At 46.1% G+C, this 23,361-nt stretch overlaps 1 protein-coding gene across 9 annotated transcripts in view; it reads right to left on the bottom strand.

Annotated features, from left to right (window-relative positions):
- COP1 (COP1 E3 ubiquitin ligase) overlaps nucleotides 1-8,978 on the bottom strand; it is a 134,882-nt gene extending 125,904 nt beyond the window's left edge. For 5 of the 9 annotated variants that reach the window (XR_008468238.1, XM_054213199.1, XM_054213195.1 and 2 more), the window contains exons 1-3: nucleotides 8,452-8,975; nucleotides 2,063-2,122; nucleotides 471-568 (exon numbers count right to left, since the gene is read on the bottom strand). Coding sequence is in view for 6 of the 9 variants with exons in the window: in XM_054213199.1 (XP_054069174.1) it covers nucleotides 471-568; nucleotides 2,063-2,122; nucleotides 8,452-8,789 (496 nt within the window). In the remaining 3 variants the exon portion in view is untranslated. Of the gene's footprint in view, nucleotides 1-470; nucleotides 569-2,062; nucleotides 2,123-8,451 lie in introns of all 9 variants that reach the window. The other 4 variants (XR_008468239.1, XM_054213200.1, XR_008468240.1 and 1 more) reach the window with 3 other exon arrangements.
- Nucleotides 8,979-23,361: the final 14,383 nt, after the last annotated feature.

Raw genomic sequence — 23,361 nt, forward strand, 5'->3', positions numbered from 1 at the left:
ATTTATGTGTATGAATATTTTTTCCTGTATCATTTACGTATATACATCACATTGACCTCACTGCAGTAGCAAAAATAGTACAATATGTATTTCAGCCTCCCCCCTTCAGCGTCCATACTTTGTAAACAGGGCATATTCCTGATTATTAGACAGATAACAGTGCAAGAAAACAAAATAAAGAGATTCAAATCTAACCATCAGAAAAGCATCTTCGTATTGCTTTTCTTAGCATGCAAACAGCATGTCAGTCTCACTACTGTAACTCTGCATACAGAACCGCTGGAGGCAATGGAATATTAACAATTTATGCTACTAACCACTTTTTTTAAAAAAAAAAAAACCACAGTTGACCAGAGGACTGATGTTTGGATTTTATTTTCAGTATCCAGAAGCCAGTTACTTATAGGATGAATTTACAAGTGCCTGCATTCCTAACAACTGTTTCTCACGCAAGCAAGCCTAGAGCTCACCTAAGAAGTTGGGATAAAGATGATCTATGTTGTCCACAACATAGTTGCATTTGGGACATCTGTTATTGTCCTCCAAGCTCTGGTGAATACATTTATAGCTGTTTAAAAACATTAAAAAAAAATACAAGAAACAAAAAAGTGAGTAAACATGAAGGAACAAAACATAAGCACCAGGTAAATAATATTAACCTTAGATAACATGTACATTGTGTTGCCAGCTAACAGCTGCATTGACAAGATCCTACAGTGGAGTCAGAACATTCCAATACACTCAGAGCATGCTACAGCAGAAAGACAGCAAAGTTTCTTGACAAGAATTACAAAAGGGGTTTAAGTACTTCACTCTTATTTCAATGAGGATTGTAGCAACGTGGATATTTCAGCCACGCTTCCATCTCGAATTTATGCCTCTCTTCCACAGGTAGAGCTAATAAACAGACTGTGTTATTCAGAAGCAACTCTTCTAGATTAGCCAAATACTTATCAAGAAACATTAAAAGCTGTTACACACTTTGTGTAATTGAGCACGGAAGAAATACCTTCACCAGCTTCTCACATTTCCCCCCACCCCCTGGCTGTTGTTCCTACCAAAAGCAACTTCAGAGGTGCTCTCTGTCGAGCTGTAGGGACAAGCTCTGTCCCCTCAATCTCTGTCGAGCTTGAGGGACAGAGTAACTACAAGATGCACATCAAGTTTAAGCATCTCACTAAGAACCTAGCTTCAGGTTGACTGCTGGCAAAGACATCATGTGACAATGTTGTTTGTTCTTTCCACATAAAAATATTTGAATACTCCTCATCTTGGACTTCTAAAAAAGTTACAGATCACAGGGATAAAGTTACCATAGAGGGTGCAAAATCAGCTGTTATCTTGCCTGTTGCAGGTCAAAACATTTCTGACAGTTAACTGAATCTGCTGCTTGAGGAATTGCTTTATGCGCTAAGATATTACTTCTTGTAAGAGATAGGCAATTTATTTCTAGTTAACAGATACTGTCAGAGTTTAATCTACACAGGACATTAAAACATCATGGTTCAACATTTATTCCAATCCCTACTTGACAGCAGGAGCAGCAGACAGTTCCACACCTGCCCCTTGAGGGTTCTTGTACTTCTGCATGGAACATTTGCTCCTCCTGACAGCCAGAGATAACACACTGGCTGAAAAAGAAGTGGACCTTGGGCCATTTCAACACAACAGAAACAAGTCTGAAGCACATCCTCTCTCAAAAAGTTTAACAGAATTGCAATAGACAATGTGCAAGCCACTTCAAACTGTATGGTCGTGCACAAAGGCAAGGAGGACCTCCCAACAGTCACTCTGGGTTCTGGATGCTACCAACAGTTTATGACTATTTTATTTCTTTACAGAGGAAATATGGTGGTACATTTCTTGTTTTAAACACTAAAACAACTTTTTTTTAATCCAACTGGTACCCATCTTTTAAAATTTTATTTCAACCTCTTTTTTCGGTGCAGGGACAGGAGACAGAAAAGTAACAAAAACTCAGAAGGAAAGGGATTCACAACAATGTCAGTCCTCACATGCTGCAAGAAATGGACATTTTGCATAATATCAAAAAAAGTCTTACCAGAAGCTGTGTCCACATTTTGTCATGTAAGCTTCTTCAATCATATCAAAACAGATGGGGCTGAAAACAAAACCAAAAAAGAAAAAAAATCACAACGATGTCTTTTTATGTTAAAAAAGAAAGGAAAATATTAATTCAAAGCAGCCACCTAATCACTCTTGGGTAGTATTTTCTATTTGTAAAATGAAAGAGGACACAAGCACAATCACCAGTTCTTTGGACTCAGAATGATACTACAGTTTGCTACAATTAGAAACCAGGTAAGCATTCACTCTTGAAGCTATCAACAGTTGCAAGCCACCCAAAGCCAGAATACCTTCAACCAGCAAGGCTGCAGAAAACCCTCCTAACCATCTGTACTAGGTCTCCAAGAGCATGTAAAAAACCCACAATTTTTACATGAACACACATATGGTATTTATAAGTGACACCAAAATTAGTTTATCCTTCCTTTGCTCAGCCAATAGCTGTCTATAATTTTAAAAAGTGATGCACAGAACAGAAACAGTAATGATGTCATAAGAATTAATAAGCAGGAGGAGAAGGAAGTTGCCAATGAGGGGGTGTGCCTCCGCAGAGCACTGCCAGGGAGCACACTGGCTGATGAAGAGCACAGTGCAGTACAGTGAAGGTACAGTGCAAACAAAAGAGGTTACCAACAGTCAAGCACTGTGTTAACAAAGTCAAAGGAGGAGACAGGAAAGGTAGAATACGAGACTGTTAATAAGGAAGACAGAGGAATGCAAATGACAACAAGGGCTTTTGTTTTTTCCAACACTAATTAGTGACCCAAGTGCAGCCAGCTCTCTGGGAGGGATCAGCAAGGACCAAGCAGGGAGGTGAAAAGAAGAATGTGCAAGCAAGCAGTGCTCCACAGGAACCTGAGCAAGACTAGAGACATAGGAATTCAGTGAGCTGGGTAGGGGAAGAAATCTGTTTCAATATCAAGTGGCTGTGACATGTTTTAAAAGAAAATGAAACACAAATGAAAGCAGAGGAGAGATGCATCTTACTTCCCAAGACTCCTACAGCTGCTCTCCCTGATAACTGGTAAGATATGCTGCCACATACATACTCATCTTCAGGTCTTGGACAGCTATCCAGTGAGACACTGTGGACAGCAACGTCAGTTCTGCACGTAACACATACCAGCTGTGTCAGAAGCTTCACCTTGCTTTCAAGCCCTTACAGAGATCCAAAAATGCTCTCCTTTCACTCCCACAAGTCCACACCAAGCTCAGAGGTTTTCACCAGCATTTGTTTTCTTCAGAAACAGCCTCCTCCCACCTTCTGCCCACAAGGCAGTTCCCACAGAATGAGCTGTTAATAAACTGTTAACAACTTTTGAAAAGCAGGAATCTTTTTGAATCCAAGATCAACCCCCCAGATCTCAGACTGAAATAAGCAATGCTTGGCTGAGCAGGGGAGGGGAGCACCTCAATTTCTCTCCTTGTTAGTACTCCACAGAAGTCATTCCTCCTTTCTGTCACCCATTTTAGAGGATACTAACATTTGTTATCCCATTAGGCATTTAAAAATAGGAAGGAGGAAACATTTCTTAAATACTTATTTTTAAGCCCGTAAAGGGGAAGCTGTGGCCCCTGCCAATGCAATCCCCCTCCAAATGACCAAACTGGAAAACATGGATGCCTTGGAAGGTTTGTCCGACCTCACACACAAACCAGGTTGTCTTAAATATTCCACAAAATCATCTGTATAAACACAATGTAAAGGCAAATGGATCAAACCAGAATGCTACTCTGAACCAACTAAGCCACCAATTCTGTTCCTCAAAAGAAGCCTCCAAAATAATTAACACACACCTGTCCCTCTTCGACCCTGACAGACCCTTCTCTGCACACCATTTGTCTTGAACTCCTGAAGTTGGTGCTACTGTTTCCAAGTTAGAAATTATTTACTTTCAAGGCACTATTTAGTCAGAATAAATTATGAGCCAATAAGGGTGGATTAATAAGGTGAGAGTTATGCATCTTTACATTCTATTAGCTGGCGTTTAAAAAAAGAAAGTCAAAGACTTATGAGTGTCTAAGGTTGGTTTCTCCCCACTGATTACGAACAGCTTAACTTCTTCGCCGCCTTCTAGTCACGTGGTATAATATAGTCCCACTCTGTGTATCACACTAAAAACTGCTATTCCCCACAGGGCCAGATGAGATTTTTCCGGCACGGTGCTAATATCCTGCCTCCAAAAAGTGCAGCAATCAACAAGGCTGTAATGGTTTTCTGTCTGCAATAGGACATCACAAATTAGAGCTAAGAAGAGGAAGATTACCTCCTAACAGAACAGTCACCCAACACCACTGTTCCCAAACTTACCCTCCTTCATACCAGTTTGATTGGAGAGGTGACAGAGCCAAAATAGTTGAGAAAAAACAATCAAAGCCAGCCAACGCAGCCATTCAGTGCCAGAGTCATCATTAACAGAGCCTGAAGTTTCCATTAAGAACTGTTTCCCCCAAAATGCTCACTGATTTACAAGTGGAAACAAGATTGATGGTTTTTAACACTTACTGAAGCCAAGCTGGCTGTAACACATGAAAGTTGCTATGCACCAGTTGTTTTAACTTAATCTAAGACAGAGGGAAGGTTAAGAAAGTAGTGGAGTGATGGAGAAGTGAGACATAATACAGCTTGTAGTATACACCAAAAATCGAGAAGCACTGAATTAAAAATATGGTAAAATCAAGACTTCTCTACATGAGATAGCTCTTATTCTCTATTTATCTTAAGCAGCATAGCCAGGTAAAAAGGATACAAATTACTTCAGCTTACTAAAGATGTCACTGTTCTTTTCCAGATACTGATGCCTTATTTACTAACAGGTTTTTATCCAGCTCTGCAAAGGTTTAGAATTCTTTCTGTATGGGGTACACCTCAAATATGTTTTTAAATAATTTTAACCAAGTTTATGCCTCTAAGTTTTGCCAGCTGTTTTCAAGGCATCTCTCAAGAGTGCTACTGTCACACTGCTGCTACCCAACCACCTGGCTGAAGTGGTCACTATAGAATTTAAAACATGTTTCAAATTTCCTTCTGCTCCGCAGCAAACAAGACTCATTACAGTTTCTCCCTCCTATTCTGCTCCTCTTTGGCCTAAGCAGAGAGCAGAACGTGCTGCAGGCTCTGTCCTTCACATGGAAGGTGGCCGGGTTAAGATCACTGCCATTACTATCTACTCAATATGAAACTCCAATATAACAATAGATTATAAAACCATCATTGTACACAGTCCACTGTGTTTTTAGTTTGTAGTCTCCAGGGTCAGTTTGCAGTATTCCTTACTAAAGTGGTTTGCCAGATCATGAACAACTACACTCAGCCCGTGCCTAGCATTAACAGGTAACCCACCTGAGGAAAGGACTGTTGTTAAAATCCTGCAAGTCCACCTTTAGATGTGGCACACAGCCCTTCCCACACCTGAGTTTGTTGCGTATGCCTCTCCAGGTCAGTATGCAACATCCCCTCTTCTGTATGTTCTTACTTATGCCAGAGCTCAGAAACAAGCCACTGTAGAGACAGCCTACAGTAAGATCTCCTCCATCCAGGGAGCAAAGCAGATAGTAACTGGTTTTAAAAAGGTTTAGTCAAACACTAATTGGGAGTGTTAACGTAAGACCTGGGAAAACTGCAAGCAATTACACTGCTGGACAGGAGAAAATCCTCCTATTAGAGGCTTCCCTCTCAGGTACTCTCCAGGCAACTGGGAAGAGGCCTGGCTGCAGGAACAGCAGAAACTCTACCTTTAAATTCTACATCCTGCACTAAGAGAAATAAAAAGTTTCCCCTTCTGTAATAAAGTTGTCCAGTATGTCAGGCCTATTTGCTTTTCTAACTAGAGTTACACATTTCCAGGCAAAAGCTCATATATACCACAAACAGTACACAATTGCAAACTCCTGAGAGTACATTTGCTAAACATTTCACAACCTAGACTAGCAACGTATGTCAACATTTATGTTAAAGCCTAGGCCTCACATTGCTGAGATAGCACTTTCAGAAGACAGGCAGGGAAATTGCACACATTAGCACTGCTTACAGGATTTCCACTTGCACCTTGATGCTTGAAACTCACCCAAACTTCTTTACTCTTTCCCACCTTCAGTCTGGTACAGGCAGAATCTATCACTGAGTTTACAGATGTAGCTAACTGCTAGCAACTCACAGACCACGTTCGGCCAAATTATCAAGTGTTCCCTGCAGCTGGCAGCATATTGACAGCATCCTTATAGGAAAAAAAAACAACACAGCATATGGAAAACTTCTGCTTCTCAGACTGAGATATCCAAAACTTGTTTAAATCAATTATTTAGAACTGCACACACACACACCTGTCGTCTTGGACATTGCTTAGAATTCCAGGGTTGCCCAGCTGACTAACTCAAAAAGAGAGGAATACTATAATCTGCAGCTAGTGTTAATATAAGCAAGAACAAGCCCTACAGCCCACAGAAATACACTGCAGTTAAGAACCCAGATAAGTTAACTATAATCATTGTCTGCCCTTCAATATGCCCAATGTGTCTCTTGTAAATACCACTCTCACTTTAAGCATCCAGCAGCACTTCTCGATGAGGAGAAAACAGCTAATTAAACATTCTCCTTGGAGTATGCACAGTACTTACCTGCAGGAAAAAAAAAAAAAAAAAACAAAAACAAACAAACACAAGAAACTCAGCTTTTTTGAAACATCTTAAAAATACTTCAACTGGCCTACAAACTTGTTATAGATGTCATTTCCCTTCATACACCCTCATTTCTATGGCAGAAAACAAAATAGGAAATAACAGATGACTAGAAAGGGACAGGGAGCAATGGTTGCAGACCAATACTGCCAGATTATAACCATGGGGGTAACAGAGAGGCACAGGCATTTACCATCAAGTTATCCCCCATGACCAACAGCAACACAGCCATCTCCCACACTAAGCACCCTTAAATCCACCTAACATGGCCTAGAGCCTTCAGCAAAGCAGGACGTCAGCTGATTACAGCTGTGCTCTCATCCCAATTCTGCTACTGACCAAAGGACTACTTATAGTAATAAGTAATAATAAAAAGTTACTGCTTATTACTAGTAAGAAGTAGTTACTGTTTTTTCTGCCGCTAAGTTTTTAGCAGCTTCAGGTTCTCACTTCAATAGCAAGGATATTTCCTATCTACTTTGCTAGACAGTTTACAAAGCTGTAAAATCAAGCCTACAGGTTTTTGAGACAATGCCTGTCCAGTGGAGATGTCAAGCATCCAACCATCACTGTAAGTCAGAGTTGTCAGACAAAGTCAACTTTGAAGCTGTGGCCCATTTCTTTTCCTCCTTTTTCCATTTCTTTACGATACATTACTTCCCTACAACTTAAGCTTCTTTCCAGTATCTCTTCTCTCTTTCTCTCAGATGTGAGCACTTACCCCTACTTTCTGTTCTCACATTTTAGTACACCCAACCAGCAATAAAAATTAAACCTACTCCTTATGTTAGGAGGTTTGAAACCCACTAGCAATGGACTCTCTTTAAAACTGCCAATTACCAGCAGTTCTCAAACCATGCATAGTAGTGGGCCTTGGTCTACCACTTCTGCTGAAAGAGTATTTCCAGCTACAGGCTGCAGCTTTGGCCAAACATTAGAAGGACAGCATCTGAATGGCTTCAAGAAAAGTCTTTATCCCGTCATCGCCAGGATTTCTCACTCAGCTGGTTTTAGGTGCCAGACTGACACAAACCTTATTGCTGTTTCAAACTAGCCAACGTTTTGCGGCGAGGAAATCCACGCCAGCTTTGCTGGACCTATCAACCACCACGAGACTCCTCAGATCCCCGTCCACAGGAGCACAGAATCCTCCGCTGGCTCCTCTTCCAGAGATCAGAGCAGGGCAGCACAAGGACTCTGGAGGGGCTACCATCTCACCCACTGGAGGCCGGAGCCCCTCCAGCCCCTGCCGCAGCTACGCCACCCAGGAAAACAGGGCATTTGCTTGCAATGTCAACACGTTATGAGGAAACACCTCACGTTGCAGGTCCTTTCCAGTAAGTTGGGCCACTCTGGAGGGTTGCCAAGGAGGAACCTGCTGGAAATTACCTGATTTTGCTTAAAAACAGATAAGGTGAAAGCAAAGCTACACACAATTACACTTGGGGCCAAAAAGCAAACAGATAGCCACAAAGGGAGGAAAATAAACCCAAAACCATAACCCCTCGAGGGCCACTGGACGTACAACAGCCTCTTTCCCCTCAGAGAATCCCTGCGGTGCCGCTGTCGGCTGCTCCGTCCTCCCGCCGCTATTTTACACCCCCCCGGGCTACCAGACAGCATGGCGGCGCCCCGGCTTCCCTCAGCGGGGTAGCGGGTGCCGCTATCGCGACATATCGCACTCACCAGACAAAGTCGTTGCTCTTGTCCTCGTAGGAGTTGATGAGCCCGTTGCAGAGCGGGGTGAGCAGCGGCCTCTTCCTGCTGCCGCCGCCGCCGCCCGCGCCGCTACCGCCGCCTCCCCCGGAGGAGCCGCCGCCGCCGCCGGGCCGCGCCGCCGCCGCCAGCCGGGCCAGCCCCGAGCCTGACACGGCGGCCGCCACCAGCACAGGCCTCGCTGCCGCGCCGCTTGAGGAGGACGAGCCCGGCGCCATGGCCGCCGAAGAGGAGGAGGAAGAGGAGGAGGCGGCCGGGGTGGCGGCGGGCGGCGCAGCGGAGTGCGGTGGCGGGCGGCTGCCCGACATGCCGAGGCCGGGCCGGGCTGAGCCGAGCCGAGCGGGGCCGACGGTAGAGCGGCCTCAGCGCATCCCCGCGCGCGGCGCCGCGGGAACAATAAAGTTCGTTCAAAGAAAAAAAAAAGCCAGGGGGAAAAAAAACCCCAAACCAAAAACCACGCCCGCCCGCACGTCCCTAGCCCGGCGCTTGTTCAAGCTTTATTGACAGGCGGACAGCCCGCCACGCATGCGCGGCCCGGGGCGGGGCCGCGCTCCCTGCGGCGTGGGACGGGTGGGGGATCCCCGGCCCTGTGTCCCCTCAGCGCCCCGGGCCTTACGTTCTCCGCTTGCCCCGGGACGGCTCGTCAGGCCGGGCATTCCCGGGGTGCCGCCGGCAGGCTTGGCAGCAGCAGGTTCGGGGCTATGTGACAGGGCGCCGGGCGGCTCGGGGGCCCGCCCGCCCCGCCGAAGGCCACACGGGACGAAGCTTGTTGTAAGCAAGGAGACATTCCCTCCTGACACCACATCTCCATCAGACAGTGCGGCAGCGCTGGGGAGGAAGGCTGCCAGTGTCTCCCTTGCGGGGGGAAAGCTGCCGAGCTCTCCCTCAGACGCCATTGCTGGCCACTCGGCCCCTCAGCGCCACAGAGCAGGTCCCACGAAGGGGCAGGGCTGATCTGAGTCTCACAGGGTGCGCTCACCCACAGTTAATTATCTTAGAAGCGTACTGCGAAGAGCAGCTGTGCGCTTGCTGAGCTTTACCCTGGGTATGGAACGTTGTCCAGCCCCACAGAAAGGCCTCCAGTAGCGATTTAACAGGTTTTGCCGGCCTTGAGCTGCCTGGGCAGGTGGGAATCCCACTAACCAGGCCCACAGGGTGTTCCAGTTTCCCCACAGCAGCACATGGATTTACAGAAGCAAGGGCTTTCTGCATAAATTAATGAACAAAGTGTTAATAAATGATACCCCAAAGATGTTATGGGTGTTAACGGAAATGATACCCCCAAACCCAGACTTTGGCAAGCCAAACTAAAGGGTTTACGAAACATGACACTTGCCAACGTCTCAGCCTGGCTAGAAGCACTGCAGAGAGATACCAGTTGTTCCCTCTCATTTCTCTGTATTGCCTGCCTTGAGTAACTGTATTGTTTGCAGTCAGCTTTACCCATCTAGGGTTAAAGAGACAGCTGGTGAAACTCCAGGGCATTTCCTGAGGATGGTAATCCTAAACCCAGGTATGGGAAAACGCCCAAAGAGATCAGCTCTGCAGCACTCCTCCCAGTACAGACAGCAGAGTGAACCTTCAGTGGGCTGTAAAACCAGTATGAGAGCTGGTAAAACTGGTCTGAGAGAAAAAAAAAGGTGGCTTCAGGTAGGCAGTGTTGGTCAGGAGACCTCTCTGGCATGCAGAAGGGTGGCAGTGATGCCGGATCACAAATGTCCCAAAGGGAGCACAGCAAAACGTAGCTCTTGATTTACGCTGGAGATGCTGCTGTATGTGGAGAGCTGTGGAGTACTCCTGACCTCCTCTCTCTCAACTGAGCTTGAATATCGTTGGGTATTTGCTTCTGTGTAGTTACCCCTAGTGTTTAAAAAAAAAACACAAGTCATTCAACAAAAGCCAGTCTGTCTCTCTGAGGAACGTTAGTGTGGAAATGTGGATGGGTGCAAGCCAGGAAATTCAAAGGCAGCTTCTCTTTGAGACCCAGATCTGTAGTCTTACCTTAAAAAGCTGACATCTGCCATTATAGTCACACCCATGATTTAACTCTTTGTTGCTATTATTAAAAATTTTCCTTTTTATAATTTCAGGGGTTCTTTTTGGTGTTTTGGTTTTTTTGGTTTGTTTGGTTTTTTGGTTTTTTTTTTAGCCATTGTGTTCCCTGCTTTCAATAAACAGCCTTCTGACTGGCAGGTCTCAGGACTAACTCCGTAAAGACATTGAAACACATCGATTCCCCCCATTTTCAGTGGGAGCAAAAGAGAAGAGCCTAAATACTTTACTTTGAGCCTGACTGTTGGTGTCTGTATGCATCATATTTCCTATTGCAAAGAGAAAGGCTAGCCTCATTTTCTTGTCTTCCAGAGGGACCAAAAGCTTTATGGATGAATGTCTGCAATCGACTTGTAGGTTTCCAATGAAAGAACAAAGTAGTGGTAAGCAGTAGTATTGGCAGTAGCACATCTGCATGCTTTATGTGTACTGAAATACTGGCTGGTACTTGAAAAGTCTTGCTATCCTTTGATGCCATTACTGGCTGTGCTCCAGGGAATTAAAAATGACATAGGTAAAAGCTGTTAAGGATCAAATATATGCCCACTTATGCCTATCTGTAACTGGCCTTTACAACAACGCTTCTACTCACAGGCCTGACAGTGAGCGTGGCACCCAGCACCTTCAGCACCGAAAGACCTACTCCCTAATATGTAAGCTTTAGGATATCATTACAAGCTCTTGGAGGCCCTCAAAGCAAAGACCTTCTCTTCACTGCCCTGATGAATACTGAACAGCTTCTGGCTTCTGGAAACATTTCCTTCCTGGGGTTACCTTGCATTACCAGTTCCAAGATCAATGTATGCAGCCTAAGGGAAGATTAGGTCCTACTTCCGGGTGATATGTGTGCCTGTACTGAGATAAAAGACATGGATAAAGTCTCCCGGTTTTAAAGTTCACTGCAGCTGGAGCAGTGGTGCGTCAGTTGTCTTTCAGTCCCTCTGAGCACAAAATGAGCTCTAAGAATTAATTTGCTACTATCCAGGTATTGACAATGTGGTTATTAGACTCACTAGCAGCAGTGCAGGAGTGAAACTTGATAGATCAGCTGTAAGAGGTTTTTCTCTGTCTCCTCCAGCCAGCCTCACGCCAAATGCTTGCACCGCCTCAGGGCTGGGATCCCGTATTGAAGCACAACTGCTGGGTTCAGGACAGAAGGGAGAGTCCTGGCGTGGGGATGCCAGCACCCTGCTGTAGCGTGCTCTTCCTAGGGTCCTGTTCAGGTTCAAACCTGCTCACAAAGGATCGCTTGTGTTTCCTTGTTTAATCTGGGTATTAGCCTTGGTATCTCCTGCTAAAGGAGATACTATGGCTCTCTGCCTTCGAAGGCGTGTGGAGCACAGCAAGGCAAGCTCCACTGCCCATCCAGTAAAATCGACCCATTCCTGCCTGGCCTGAAACTTAGGCTGGAAACAAATCAGTTATTCTGGGATAAGCTGTCTCCAGCTATAGAGATTATATATATACACTTTAATATATACAACATATTAATTATTAATTAATTAAAGTAGCCTCTCTATATTAATATAATTAATATATTAATACAGAGCTATTATACTTTAATCCTTAGAGATTGCTTTATACAATGAAACTGGCATTTCTGACAGACATACATTTTGGCAGAGACTGGCTATAGGAAGTTGCTCTTATTTTTCTGTATTTCCAGCCTCTGAAGCCACTCACTCACTATGCCCTGAACAACGAAGTACCAGTTCTGATCCTGTGCAAGGAGGGATGACACACTGACCCTGACATTAAAGGAAGGAGCAGACAAGTACCGTCTATAGATGAATGAACTTTAATAGCAATACAGGTTCTGCTCTTCTGGGTACATAAATCCTACTTATTGTAAGCTCCAAGTTTGTGACTTTTATGACTGCAGCTACATTTATTTACCTGTGCAACAGGCAATTGCAGCTGTGAAGCTCAGTCACTGCACAGCTGCAAAAATCATTAAGGGCACTCTGCATGGGTCACCATGCAGGGAGGCTGAGACTTCCACGCAGAGCAACGTGTGGGCCAGATATTTGGGGGAAGTGACAGTCACCTCCCAGGCTCTGTTCCTGACTGCTGGTGTCTTGTTAGGAAAATTACTTCTGCTCCAGTTTCTGAGCCTGTTGCCGCCACCTGATTTCCATTGGGCCCATTAGTCTGTTCCAGAGCGCAGCAGCCCCTGCTAGGAACTTCCACCCTGGCTTGGGAATTGCTGCCCCAGAGGTCATTAGAGAGGTTTATTAATAATCATTGTATTAACCTCCCAGCTAGCCAGTGACAGAAATGCCATTTCTCCCAGTTTATAGCTGAGATAAATGAAGCATATACAGATTCATCACATGGTTACAGAGTCAATGGGAAATCTTAATGCTCCATAAATCTGAAAATTAGGCTGTCAGCACCTTCTTCTAAAGCTAACCTGCAGCAAAGCTATCCAGGACACCCAGTTCCTACCCATCAGGTTCACTCCCTCCCCAGTTTACTGGGAGAAACCTGAATACATCTCTCTGAATTTTGATTCCTGCAGTCAGACACAAAGACATGGGGATCTGGAGGGCATGGTGAGATGGGGGAAGAGAGCTCAGCGCTTCCTGCCCACAGCAGACATCTCCTCTGCAGGGCAGCAGGACCAACTTGGTGTCTGCACAGGGGAGAGCCCCCAAGGGAAGGGCACGATGCACTTAATGACCATGTTTTGACAGTCTTATAGCTCTTATAGCTACTCGGGTACGTTTCTGGTCATCACCTGAAACATGACTGTGAAAGAATATTTGGGGGACCGGGTCGGTTGGCTGTTTTTTTAATTTCTTTTCTAGTTCAATATTGCAGAAGCAAGTAGTGCTAGGAGGGAAGATGCTTAGTGACATCTATTGTACTAAAGATTACACAGAGTTATTAAAAAAAAGGATTTTTTTCAATGCTTTACAACACCACTTTTGCCACTGGCAGATGGAATTTTATGCACCCGCCTCAGGCTACCTCCAAGCTGGCATAGAGATTTTGAGCAAAAATTTAATTTTCAGAAATGAAGAATCAGCAAAATAAAATATTAATATTTACTGCTGTGTTTAAAAAGCATAGCAAAACAAAAAAGGTGTCTGGGAGAAGTGTAATCTTTACACTGCAAACTACATCATTCAGGTCTTCTGAGGAGGCATTTTACTTGACTGGACTAAAATGAGGTTAAAATCATTTGGTGATTCTTCTGTAATACTAAAATACTGTCTCCAAAGTTTCCAGGTGCTACAGAGACCCAAAGAGAAACGCACGTGCAACTGTTGTTTCAATGTGTGTGTGCTGAAGCAAAGCTACAGAGGAGCTGGACTTCATTTCTGACCTACACAAGCAGAAATGCCTGATTCACTGCTCAGAATTATGAAATTCCCTTATGGGGGTGGGGGGGGAAAGATGCCATCTTGTTATTAAACACCACACTTTAACGCTTGTGCCCTTGCGTAGCATGAAGGTTCTCTTATGGCACATCCTTTCGCTCTGAGAGTCTTTGACCTTGTATTCAAAGGGTGGGCTTTCTAGGCAAATATTAACTAAACCCTCTGCTCAGTGTGAGCAAGGCTAGAGGCGGTTTCTGTCTCACACAGGCTTGGCCCACCCTGGGTTTATGCAACTCCAGGTCTTTCTCAGGATGCTGCAGCGCTGCCAAATCTTGCTGGTTCTCATGCAGTGCATTGGTGAGGCTCAGCCATCCCTTACTTGGGGTACCTGCTCCCACCAACCTGCTTCCCAAATGTGGCCAAACTGAGACCCAGCTATTGCTCCCGCTCTTGGCTAATACGCCATGCCTAAATACATCCATGATCAAATTAATTCCTTGTGTAACCGTACTAATAATTTTAATAAAGATTAATTTGGCATCTCTGTCCAGGGTGATTTCTTTCCCACAAAATATGATTGACACTGATGTAGTTTATGTGCCCTTATAGTATGGAGCAGGTCTGTTTAGTGGCTTGCAATTGTTTTTTTTGAGCATTAGCATGTGCTGCTGTCTCCTGTGAACTCTCTCCATTATGTTATGGACAGCAAAAGTCATCTGTCTTTAGTGTCCATCTGTTAGGATTTACAGCATGGCTTGGAAGAGTTGATGTTTTCTTGTAGCCCTGACTGTCTAGATCTGGTGTTTGCCTGAGCCACGTTGCTCTGCGGCGTTTTTAGGGAAGTGTGTACCCGGCCCATATGGTTATAGGGGCAGACCGGAAAAAGTGAGCTGTAAGAATTAAAAAAAATCAAGAAGTGAAACACATATAGAGAAATCTATGTCAAATCTCACTATTTTCAAGCCTGTTGAATGACTGTATTAGAGTTGACCAGGCTGAATATTTTCCAGTCCATTTTCATTCTCTGATCAGGGTTGATTGTCCTGATGCAGACATCAGGATGCAGGTTTTGAAAAATTTACCCTTCTACAGAAGGCAGCTACCAACAAGGGCATTTCAAGGTGTGATCCACTGAACTACTGATGGTTTCCAGGCCAGGAAATTTCACACTGCCCTGTTGCCTCTGCCACACGTGAACTCTGCCCGCACAGGTGAGCTTTTCCATCCAGCCCATGCACTATTTTTCATTGCCCAAATCAAACCTGTGCTTGGAACAAGGAAATCTCTGGTGCATCTCATCCTTCAAGTAGAAAGGAAAATGGTGTCTCTGCTGGTTATCTGGTGAGAAAAATTACCCTAAGGCCTTTGGAGTTGGCGAATAAAAGTTGCTGTCTGAACAAACCCAAAGATCTATGCTCATTTGCCTGTGTTTGAGCTCACAGGTACGCACCACTCCTGCCCTCTGCTTGCTGCTTTGTCCGTCTGGAGTGGGCTCTGCTCTCCTGCATCACCTCTGTCACCTGCAGACCAGGATGACCCATAGTGATGCTGTCTTGGGGCTCACAGGCCAGATACAATACAGATTTGCCATGATTAAAAAAGATGTAAAGTTGTGCCTGCTCTCATCTCGCCCTGCACACATGGCCAGATGTCCTGGGTTGAGCGACACAGGACTAATTTCTCATCTAATGCTGGGGAAAACTGCACTTTTGGAAGACTCTAGTGTCTGAATTCGTGAAAATATTTACTTTATAGCCAGCTAGGCTATGTGGGATTCAAGGTCTCAATGTTTTCAAGCCTTGCCAGGTGCAGGGATGAGGAGAAGCGAGGCCTGGGCAACAGGATTATTTCATACCACGAACATCACATTCGATATAAATTAGAAAGTTTGCTGCGTAGCGTCTCTCTCCCTTGATGGCGGTGGTCCAGAGAAACTCCTTGCCCCGGTTCCGGAGCTCTGAGCCCTCTCCTTCCTCCTGAAACCATTGTGCTCGCAGTGTTCCACATTTACTGTACCCTGCTGGGAGTACACAGCTTCCTACTGATAGAATTGGCTGAGTATAATTCTTGTATATCTTATATTAGTATCATGATTAATACTGGTTCTTTAGTATTGTTGTTAATTGTTTAGTCTTATCCTATTAAATCTGTTTATATTTCAACCCTCCTGTTTCCTTGCTTTCCCTGATTCCCCTTTTTGGGTGGGGAGGTGTCATTGGACGATAGAATAATTGTCTAAATGACAATAAATTGTTACGAGTTTTCTCAAACCATAACATCAGGGAAAGACAGTGTGATGCCCAGGCTGAATGCCAGGGACTACGTACAAAACACAGCACCTAAAGTCCTCACCAGCCCTGGCCCTCACCCACCGATCTACACTCCCAACACCCTAACCCAGTCAGGTCTCCCTTTCATTTTTACCGCCCCGGATATATTTCTTCTTCCCCAGGTCCAATCCTGGAGTCCCCAGATGTGTGTGTAGATCACCTGCTCCTGGCTGTGCAACCTCCATGCTCGTATGGAGCATGGAGGGGAGAAAGACTGGCGGATGCTAAATCCTCTACATCTGCCCCCTACATCTGAACATGGAGGAGAGTGAAGTCCTTGCTTAGTGCCTGCTTTGGAGGCAGATTCCCATGAAGAGCAAGGAGCCAACATCTCTGTCGCTGTGGAGGTGAGCCCTAGGGTCTGACCTTCAGCAGAGAAATAGGGGAGAGGCAGGAAAAAAGGAGGGGGTGTGTGTGCTTAAGCTCTGGCCTGCAAGCAGCATGGTGCCAGCTGTCAGGACCCTGGGGGCACGAAAAAAGCCTTGATTGCCCTGAGCAGTGTCACCTGGGACCTCCACCCATGCACCTTCCGGCCTCCTTTGCTGTGTCTAGGGGTGTTGATGGACCCTGTTGCCAGCACCCAGCCTGCCCTGCTGTGTTCAGACTGCACCTGTGTTGGTAAGTGCCCTGCTATGATGGGGTCACCCTTGGCTGCTGGCTTGTCCCCCTACACAAGACAGCCCTCAGCTCCCTGATATTAGCAACTGTGGATGTGTCTGTGCCCTTGCTGTTTCCCCTGCCTGCTTTCTCTTTGCTGAGCTGGGTGGATGGCAGGTCAGAGGGGTTAGTGCTGCAAGGACAGCCGCCCCCCCCACAAGAGTCAGCTGCTGGATTTGGGTAAGCCAGTTGATCGCTGACAGAAGTTGCTTGTTTTCCTTCATGTTCCCTGGTTCCTTTTTTTGAACTAGGGCTTTAAAAAAGCATTTTGGGGCCTTGTTACCCTCTTTGGGCTGCTGCAGCATCCCTGCGCTGCCTTCCTTGCCCTCTGCCAGCCCCTGTCCCTCCAGCCCTGCTTGAGGTAGGGCACAACTTGGGCTGTCACGGCCAAAGGGCTGCCTGGAGAAGCTGCTCTCGCTGGGACAACCTTCAGCCCAGTAGCTGAGGTTCAGCTCAGCCTTCATGGCAGAAGCACTCTGAAATGCTTTATTAGGATCGGGGGGATCAGCTGGGGATGGGGAAATCCCCCAGGCCCCGGAGGAGAGGGTGGGTTCGGGAGAGGACTGTTGCTTCTCACTACCGGCGCTTACCATCAGAGGGCAAGCTCAGCCCAGGCGAAGATGTTCCATTCCCGGTTACTGCAGCCTACTGCTTCCCAGACCCATCTTTGCCAGGGCTGCTGCTGCCAGGTTATGACAAAGGAAAGGGAGGCCGTTTACTGTCCCTCTCGTAGGGGACAGATCCAGCTCCCCATCTCTGCCTGCTGCCAGGAAGGGCTCTGCTCCCCAGTTCCCCAGAGAGCAAATCTTGCTTTGCGGGACCGCCCCAGCCTGCAGCGAGTGGCGGGGATGTTGCTGTCAGCTCCAAGTCAGATCAGTTTAATACAGAATAGGTTCCCAGAAAGCAGCAGGTTTGTACTTTAGTGTCCCAAATACAATCTAATCTTCCCTACTCTCTCCTCCTCCAGCAGAAATTGTATTTATGGATGAGAACAGACTACGAGCAGCACGTGGAAAACTTGTGCCGGCTGGTGCTTGCTTTCTATCCAGCATCTTGCTGCTCCCCAGAGCCACCAGTGAGTGTGGCTGCACAGCCCCAGCAAAACCAGTGACATTTAGGTAACCTCTATGTGAGTGGTTCCCCTCAAGTGCTTCAGATGCATCCTAGAGGAGCGAAGAAAACTGCTTTATACAGCTGCAGATCTGACCTCTCCCAGGAGCCCCATGTGCTGGCTTGTGGTCCCCACTGACAGCCCAAAACCCTCTGTGGGGATTTACATCTTGCCAGCTCCCCCCCCTTTACCTCTTCCAATGAATCTCAGTCTTAATCCACACCCCCCTCATTGCCCAGAGTCTTCCTTTAAAAAGCTTGACGCTGGAGAGCTTTTCAGAGGGGAATAATGAACCAGACGCTTTCCTGGTGTCTCTCTTTGTTTTTACTGCTGTGGGTCTCCCCTGAGGACAGAGAGCCCTTTGTACTACATGGGGTCCCCTTACAAAAGGGGGCTTTTGAACAGAGCATCCTCCCATTGGGTACCACATCAAACTGATTTTTTTTCCACCTGCCCTCCTAGGCATAGCCAGTGTAAAAGCCCTTTCTGCATGCAGGGGACTGAGCCAACACTGTTAACCTTGGAGATGCATGATGCATATATGTAGGATCACTCGGTGCCATCCTGCTGCCCACCCTCTATCTAGATGAAGGGTAAATGAAGGGTTAACCTGGTTGTCATCTTCTCCCCTGCCTAGTTGGTATTTGGAGTGAAGCCACATTTCATTCTCTAGATGGCCGATAATTGAATAAACTCTGCATCTCGAGTGAATTTAAAACCAAGACAGGAGCTCTCCTCACCAGAAGTCGATACGTTTTTTCTAGCAGGGATTTTTGTCTGGAGTTAATGCTGCAGCTGCCTCTTCCAGGGGATGAGGGCATGCCTGTGAGCTGTCAATTTTGCCTGATGTGGGGCTTTAAATTTAGGTCTATATGTGCAAAAATGAGATTCCTATTTCTATTCCCTGCTAAGGGTGAAATCTAGGGCTACAGCCCCTAATGGCCTTAAAACTGTTAAGCCTGACATAACTTGCTGATGGTTTGGTGATGCTGAGGATCCTTGCCCAGGTAACACAGGGAAAGAAAGGCAGAGGGCTACACACGCTGCTCAGGTGCCTGACTCTGCTTAGATCACTGTTTGGATGGAAGAAAGCAGCGTGACAGAGCTAATTAACGTCATGCTAATTAAATATTAGGTACTCTTCATGTACCTGGTAAATCACTCTTCGTTTCAGGTGGCAAATTCTCTCACTGTCACTTAACATACGGATACACCGTAAACCTAAAGAAAGCTGTCTTCTGCAAAGTCGAGACTGGTGATTTGTTGAGCTGGTTTAAATATATTTGCTTTGGTCCTTCTTTGTATTTACTTTTCACAAATATTCAAACAAATGCCTTTGAGTCTGGGAACCAGCAGCTTTTTGGCATGTGTTCCTTTTGCAAACAGGGGCATTCACACCAGAAATGCATTTCTAGGATTTGATAGCCACACGGTGGGTAGACAGAGATGCGCCATGCAATCTGTGCCCCATCAGAAATACCTGGCACAGCTCGTGTTTCAAACTTCACTGAGCAAAATAATTGCGTGGAGCTGTTTACTGTCAGTCTGCTGACTGCATGTTATTAATAGGAGAGATGGAGTGAATAATTAGGACTAATGACTAAATTAAAGAAAGTTGTCATCTATTCATGAATAGTTTGCGGAGAGAGGCAGCATTCAACAATTAAACTGATAGGCAAAAATGATTCATTCCTCTTTGCAAACATGCTCTACGTTATGCCAATACATAAACACACACACCTGGCCTAATAGTGAGACTTCAGCTTCTCCCAGCCCCATTTTGGCACTCAAGCTGGTGTGATGTGATTGCCAGAGGTGCTGGGGATCCCCTGCCTCACTAAGCTTCCCTACCAGGCTTTGGAACTGGGCATCTTTAGGAAAGTAAAGACGTCTATCTAAAGTCTAAATCATAGGCTGAGGATCATGGAGTGGTTTGGGTTGGAAGGGACCTTTAAAGATCACCTAGTCCAGCACCCCTGCCATGGGCAGGGACACCTTTCACTAGATGAGGTTGTTCAAAGCCTTGTCCAGCCTGACTTCGAACACTACCAGTGATGGGGAATCCACAGCTTCTCTGGGCTTCTCTTCCACTGTCTCACCACCCTCTTTGTAAGAAATTTCTTCCTTATATCTATGCTACATCTACCCTCTTTTAGGTTAAAGCTATTACCCGTTGTCCTATCTCTACAGGCCCTGATAAAAAGTCTTCATTTTTCTTATAAACCCCCTTTAGGTGTTGAAAGACCTCAATAAGGTCTCCCCTGAGCCTCCTCTTTTCTAGGCTGAACAACCCCAACTCTCTCATCCTTTCTTCAGAGGAGAACAGCCCTTGGGTTGTTTTGGTGACCCTCTAACAGGTCCACGTCTGTCTTGTACTGGGGACCCCAGGGCTGGATGCAGTACTCTGGGTGGGGTCTCATGAGCACAGAGGGAGCATATCACCTCTCTGGACCTGCTGGCAATGCTCTGCTGACAATTGCCTTTCTGGGCTACAAGTGCACATTGCCAGCTGGTGTCTAATTTGTCACCAACCAGTATCCCCAAATCCTTCTCTGCAGGGCTGCCCTCAACTAATTTGTTTAAGTTTGGGCTTCTGTTTTGGGTGCTAACAATCAGTTTGTGAGGTTGGAAGAAACTTAATGTTTTCAGAATGCCTCAGAAACACTGAAAACTTATTGTGTGAGTATGGAAAAACTAGACAATGTGGGGAGGCTGAGGGGCTGGAGCAGTTTCGCCAAGAGCAAAGACAAGTGAGGGGAAGGTATAGAAACAGGCTCCAGATACACCCAAAGCTGCCAGAGAAGGAATAAACTGTCCCTTGAGGAAAAGGCAAGGAGTGATTCATTTAAACAGAAGCAAAAGAGTTAGGAAGACCTGAGGAAACCTCAGTGAAGCAGTAGGAGATGTTGTTTTGGGAAGCCCCCTTTTCTGGCAGGAGGATGCAACCTTGCTGCTGAAGCAGCTACAGGGGAAATACCAAATGAGGTTTGCCCCATGAACTGGGCTGCCCTACCAGTTCCTCTCCTACTACTTCATTGAAGGTGCTTTGTTATTCATCATGCAGCAGCTGTGGCGGATAATGTGTGGAAGTGGTTCATGGAGACAGGGATGTTTGGAAAGCAGGGGAGACTCGTAAAGGTACAGGTGGGCACAGAGGGGCAGAATTCACTTTAGCTAGCTTCAGCCATCCAAAAGCTAGTTGTTGCAACACAAGCTGTTGTCCAATATCCCTTGATGGCCAAAGGACTGAATGAGCAACTGTCTGAGAGTGATTCATCCCAAGCCAGTTGCCTCAGATACCTGGGATAAACCAACCTCTGGACTGAACTCTTTCTCATGTCTTCACTCACCAGAGAGGCAGGCTGGATGATTTGCTTGCTTTTGACATCCAAGCAAACCAACCAACCTTACAGATAACTGATGTGAGGTGAGATGAATTCAACCCGAGTTACAGGGATTTTCCATGGAACTGTCCAGGTGAGGTCAGGTAGACAGGGGTCTGCTGAACCTGTAAAAACCCTCTCTGGACTGCCCGGGCTGACCGATGACCACCCTCTGCCCATGGACACATTTATGTTGAGTCTGATTCTCATCAAGGCTGGGGAACTGCTGAAAAAGGTCATCCCACAAAGGTTCACTTCAAACATTTAAATCCATTTGTTTCTAGGCAGGAACCGTACTCAGGGTGCTCGCTATCCCAAGAACTGTTGAGCCAACTAATTTTCTGGTGTAAAAGCCTGCCAGTGCGTTGAAGGCTGAGGGAATTCTGTGGAACACGTTCAGAAAGCAAATGATTGATTCATCATCGTAGGTGGTGGAGAACTGATTCCAGGAATTATGCATGTGCCAAGCTGAAGCCTGTTGAAGCCAGGGAAAAGGCATCCTTGAATTCGGGTCATCAGTCAGCGCAGGGAAATGCATGGAGGCCCTGGTACAGGAAAGCATAATTCCAGCGCACGCTCAAGCCTAACTAACCTCCGTTAACGTCAATGGAGATAAAATTAAATGTGAGGTCAAGATTTTGGATAAGAATGGCTTATGGCCTGGAGACTTACGTGGATGAGAAGGTCAGGCCAATGAGCCAGGATGTTTGATATTGAGGAATCTAATCAAGGAGCTCCTGCGTAAGCTGCTGTGTGAATCAGGGAATAATTTGGCATAACAGACGCGTCTGAGTAATTCGTGACCTACTGGCAGACGATTCATGCAGACAGGCAACATCCATCAGTGATGTTATTCCTTGCAGAGGTCTTCTTGGGAAGCTTATGGGTCTGTGGGTGGGGGGTTCATCGAGGGAGAAGCTGGGAGCCGCTGGGATTGCAGGGATACCCTAGCACACGTTGCTGCATGGGGGCAGAGCTGGTGCTTCACCCACCAGAGGCCCAAGAGCCATGATGCAATTGGTGCTTTGGGGGACCAAAGCAAAGGGAGACCTTCAGGTTTTTGAAACTGTCCTTGAGAAGAAAGGGATCAAGGTGAGGTGTGGTGGTGGGCATTACTGTAGACCCTGTATACCCTCCCTGCTCCACCACACACATCCTGTGTAACCTTGTTTAGACTTGCTTTATAACCGGCTTTCCCACCTGAAACATCAGTGCATGTCTCTGTTTTCAGCTCCCAATATGGTTTGTGAGATCCATCAACTATATTCTGGTGTTCATCAAGAGTCATCATGAAACAGTCAACACCACAAATACAGAAAAAGCCTAGCTTGGAGCTCTAAAACTGGGAGTCAAAGTAGAAGACTCAAAATCTGGAGAAAATCAAGCTTCATCTGTGTTCATCACAAAAAAATAGTTTTCCAATATCTAAATACCTATCTACAGTGACGCGTTGCCATGCGATAAAACACCTGCCTCACCTCTTCAGCCTGGATGCACACCGATGCTATGGCACTGTAGCTGTATGTATGGTAGGGTTCTGATTTGCTATGCTGTATCTGAGATATTACAGCAGACAGGGAAAACTTTGAGCCTGACACTATTAAATTCCTGTTTAACACTGAATTGGAGGCGCCTTTTGGGAGCTTCCTTTGGGTGCACTGTACCTCTGCTCATCTCCATGGACCAGGTGACTCCAGGCAGTGCTAAGTGCCCAGAAGCAGGAGGTCCCTGTGCCCCTTGGGAGACATGGTCCAGCTGTTCCACCTGGCTTGCAGACATGAAGGGGAGATGGAGGCCCCAAGCTGTTGGCAGATGGGGTAGGAAGTGAGTGTTGTGGGGTGACATGGCCGGGATGCACCTGGAGCACCAGCAGAGAGGTGAGGGACAAGGAGAGCTTCCTGAGACCCTATTAGGAGACCTGCACAGGCTGCAAATGCACAGGGAAATCTGCTCCAAAACAGTCATCTGTGGGACTGGTGATTTGCCAGAAAGGCTTAAAAAAAATAATAAAATAATTCCAA

Source organism: Rissa tridactyla, chromosome 8, assembly GCF_028500815.1.
Source record: "Rissa tridactyla isolate bRisTri1 chromosome 8, bRisTri1.patW.cur.20221130, whole genome shotgun sequence".
NCBI lineage: Eukaryota > Metazoa > Chordata > Aves > Charadriiformes > Laridae > Rissa > Rissa tridactyla.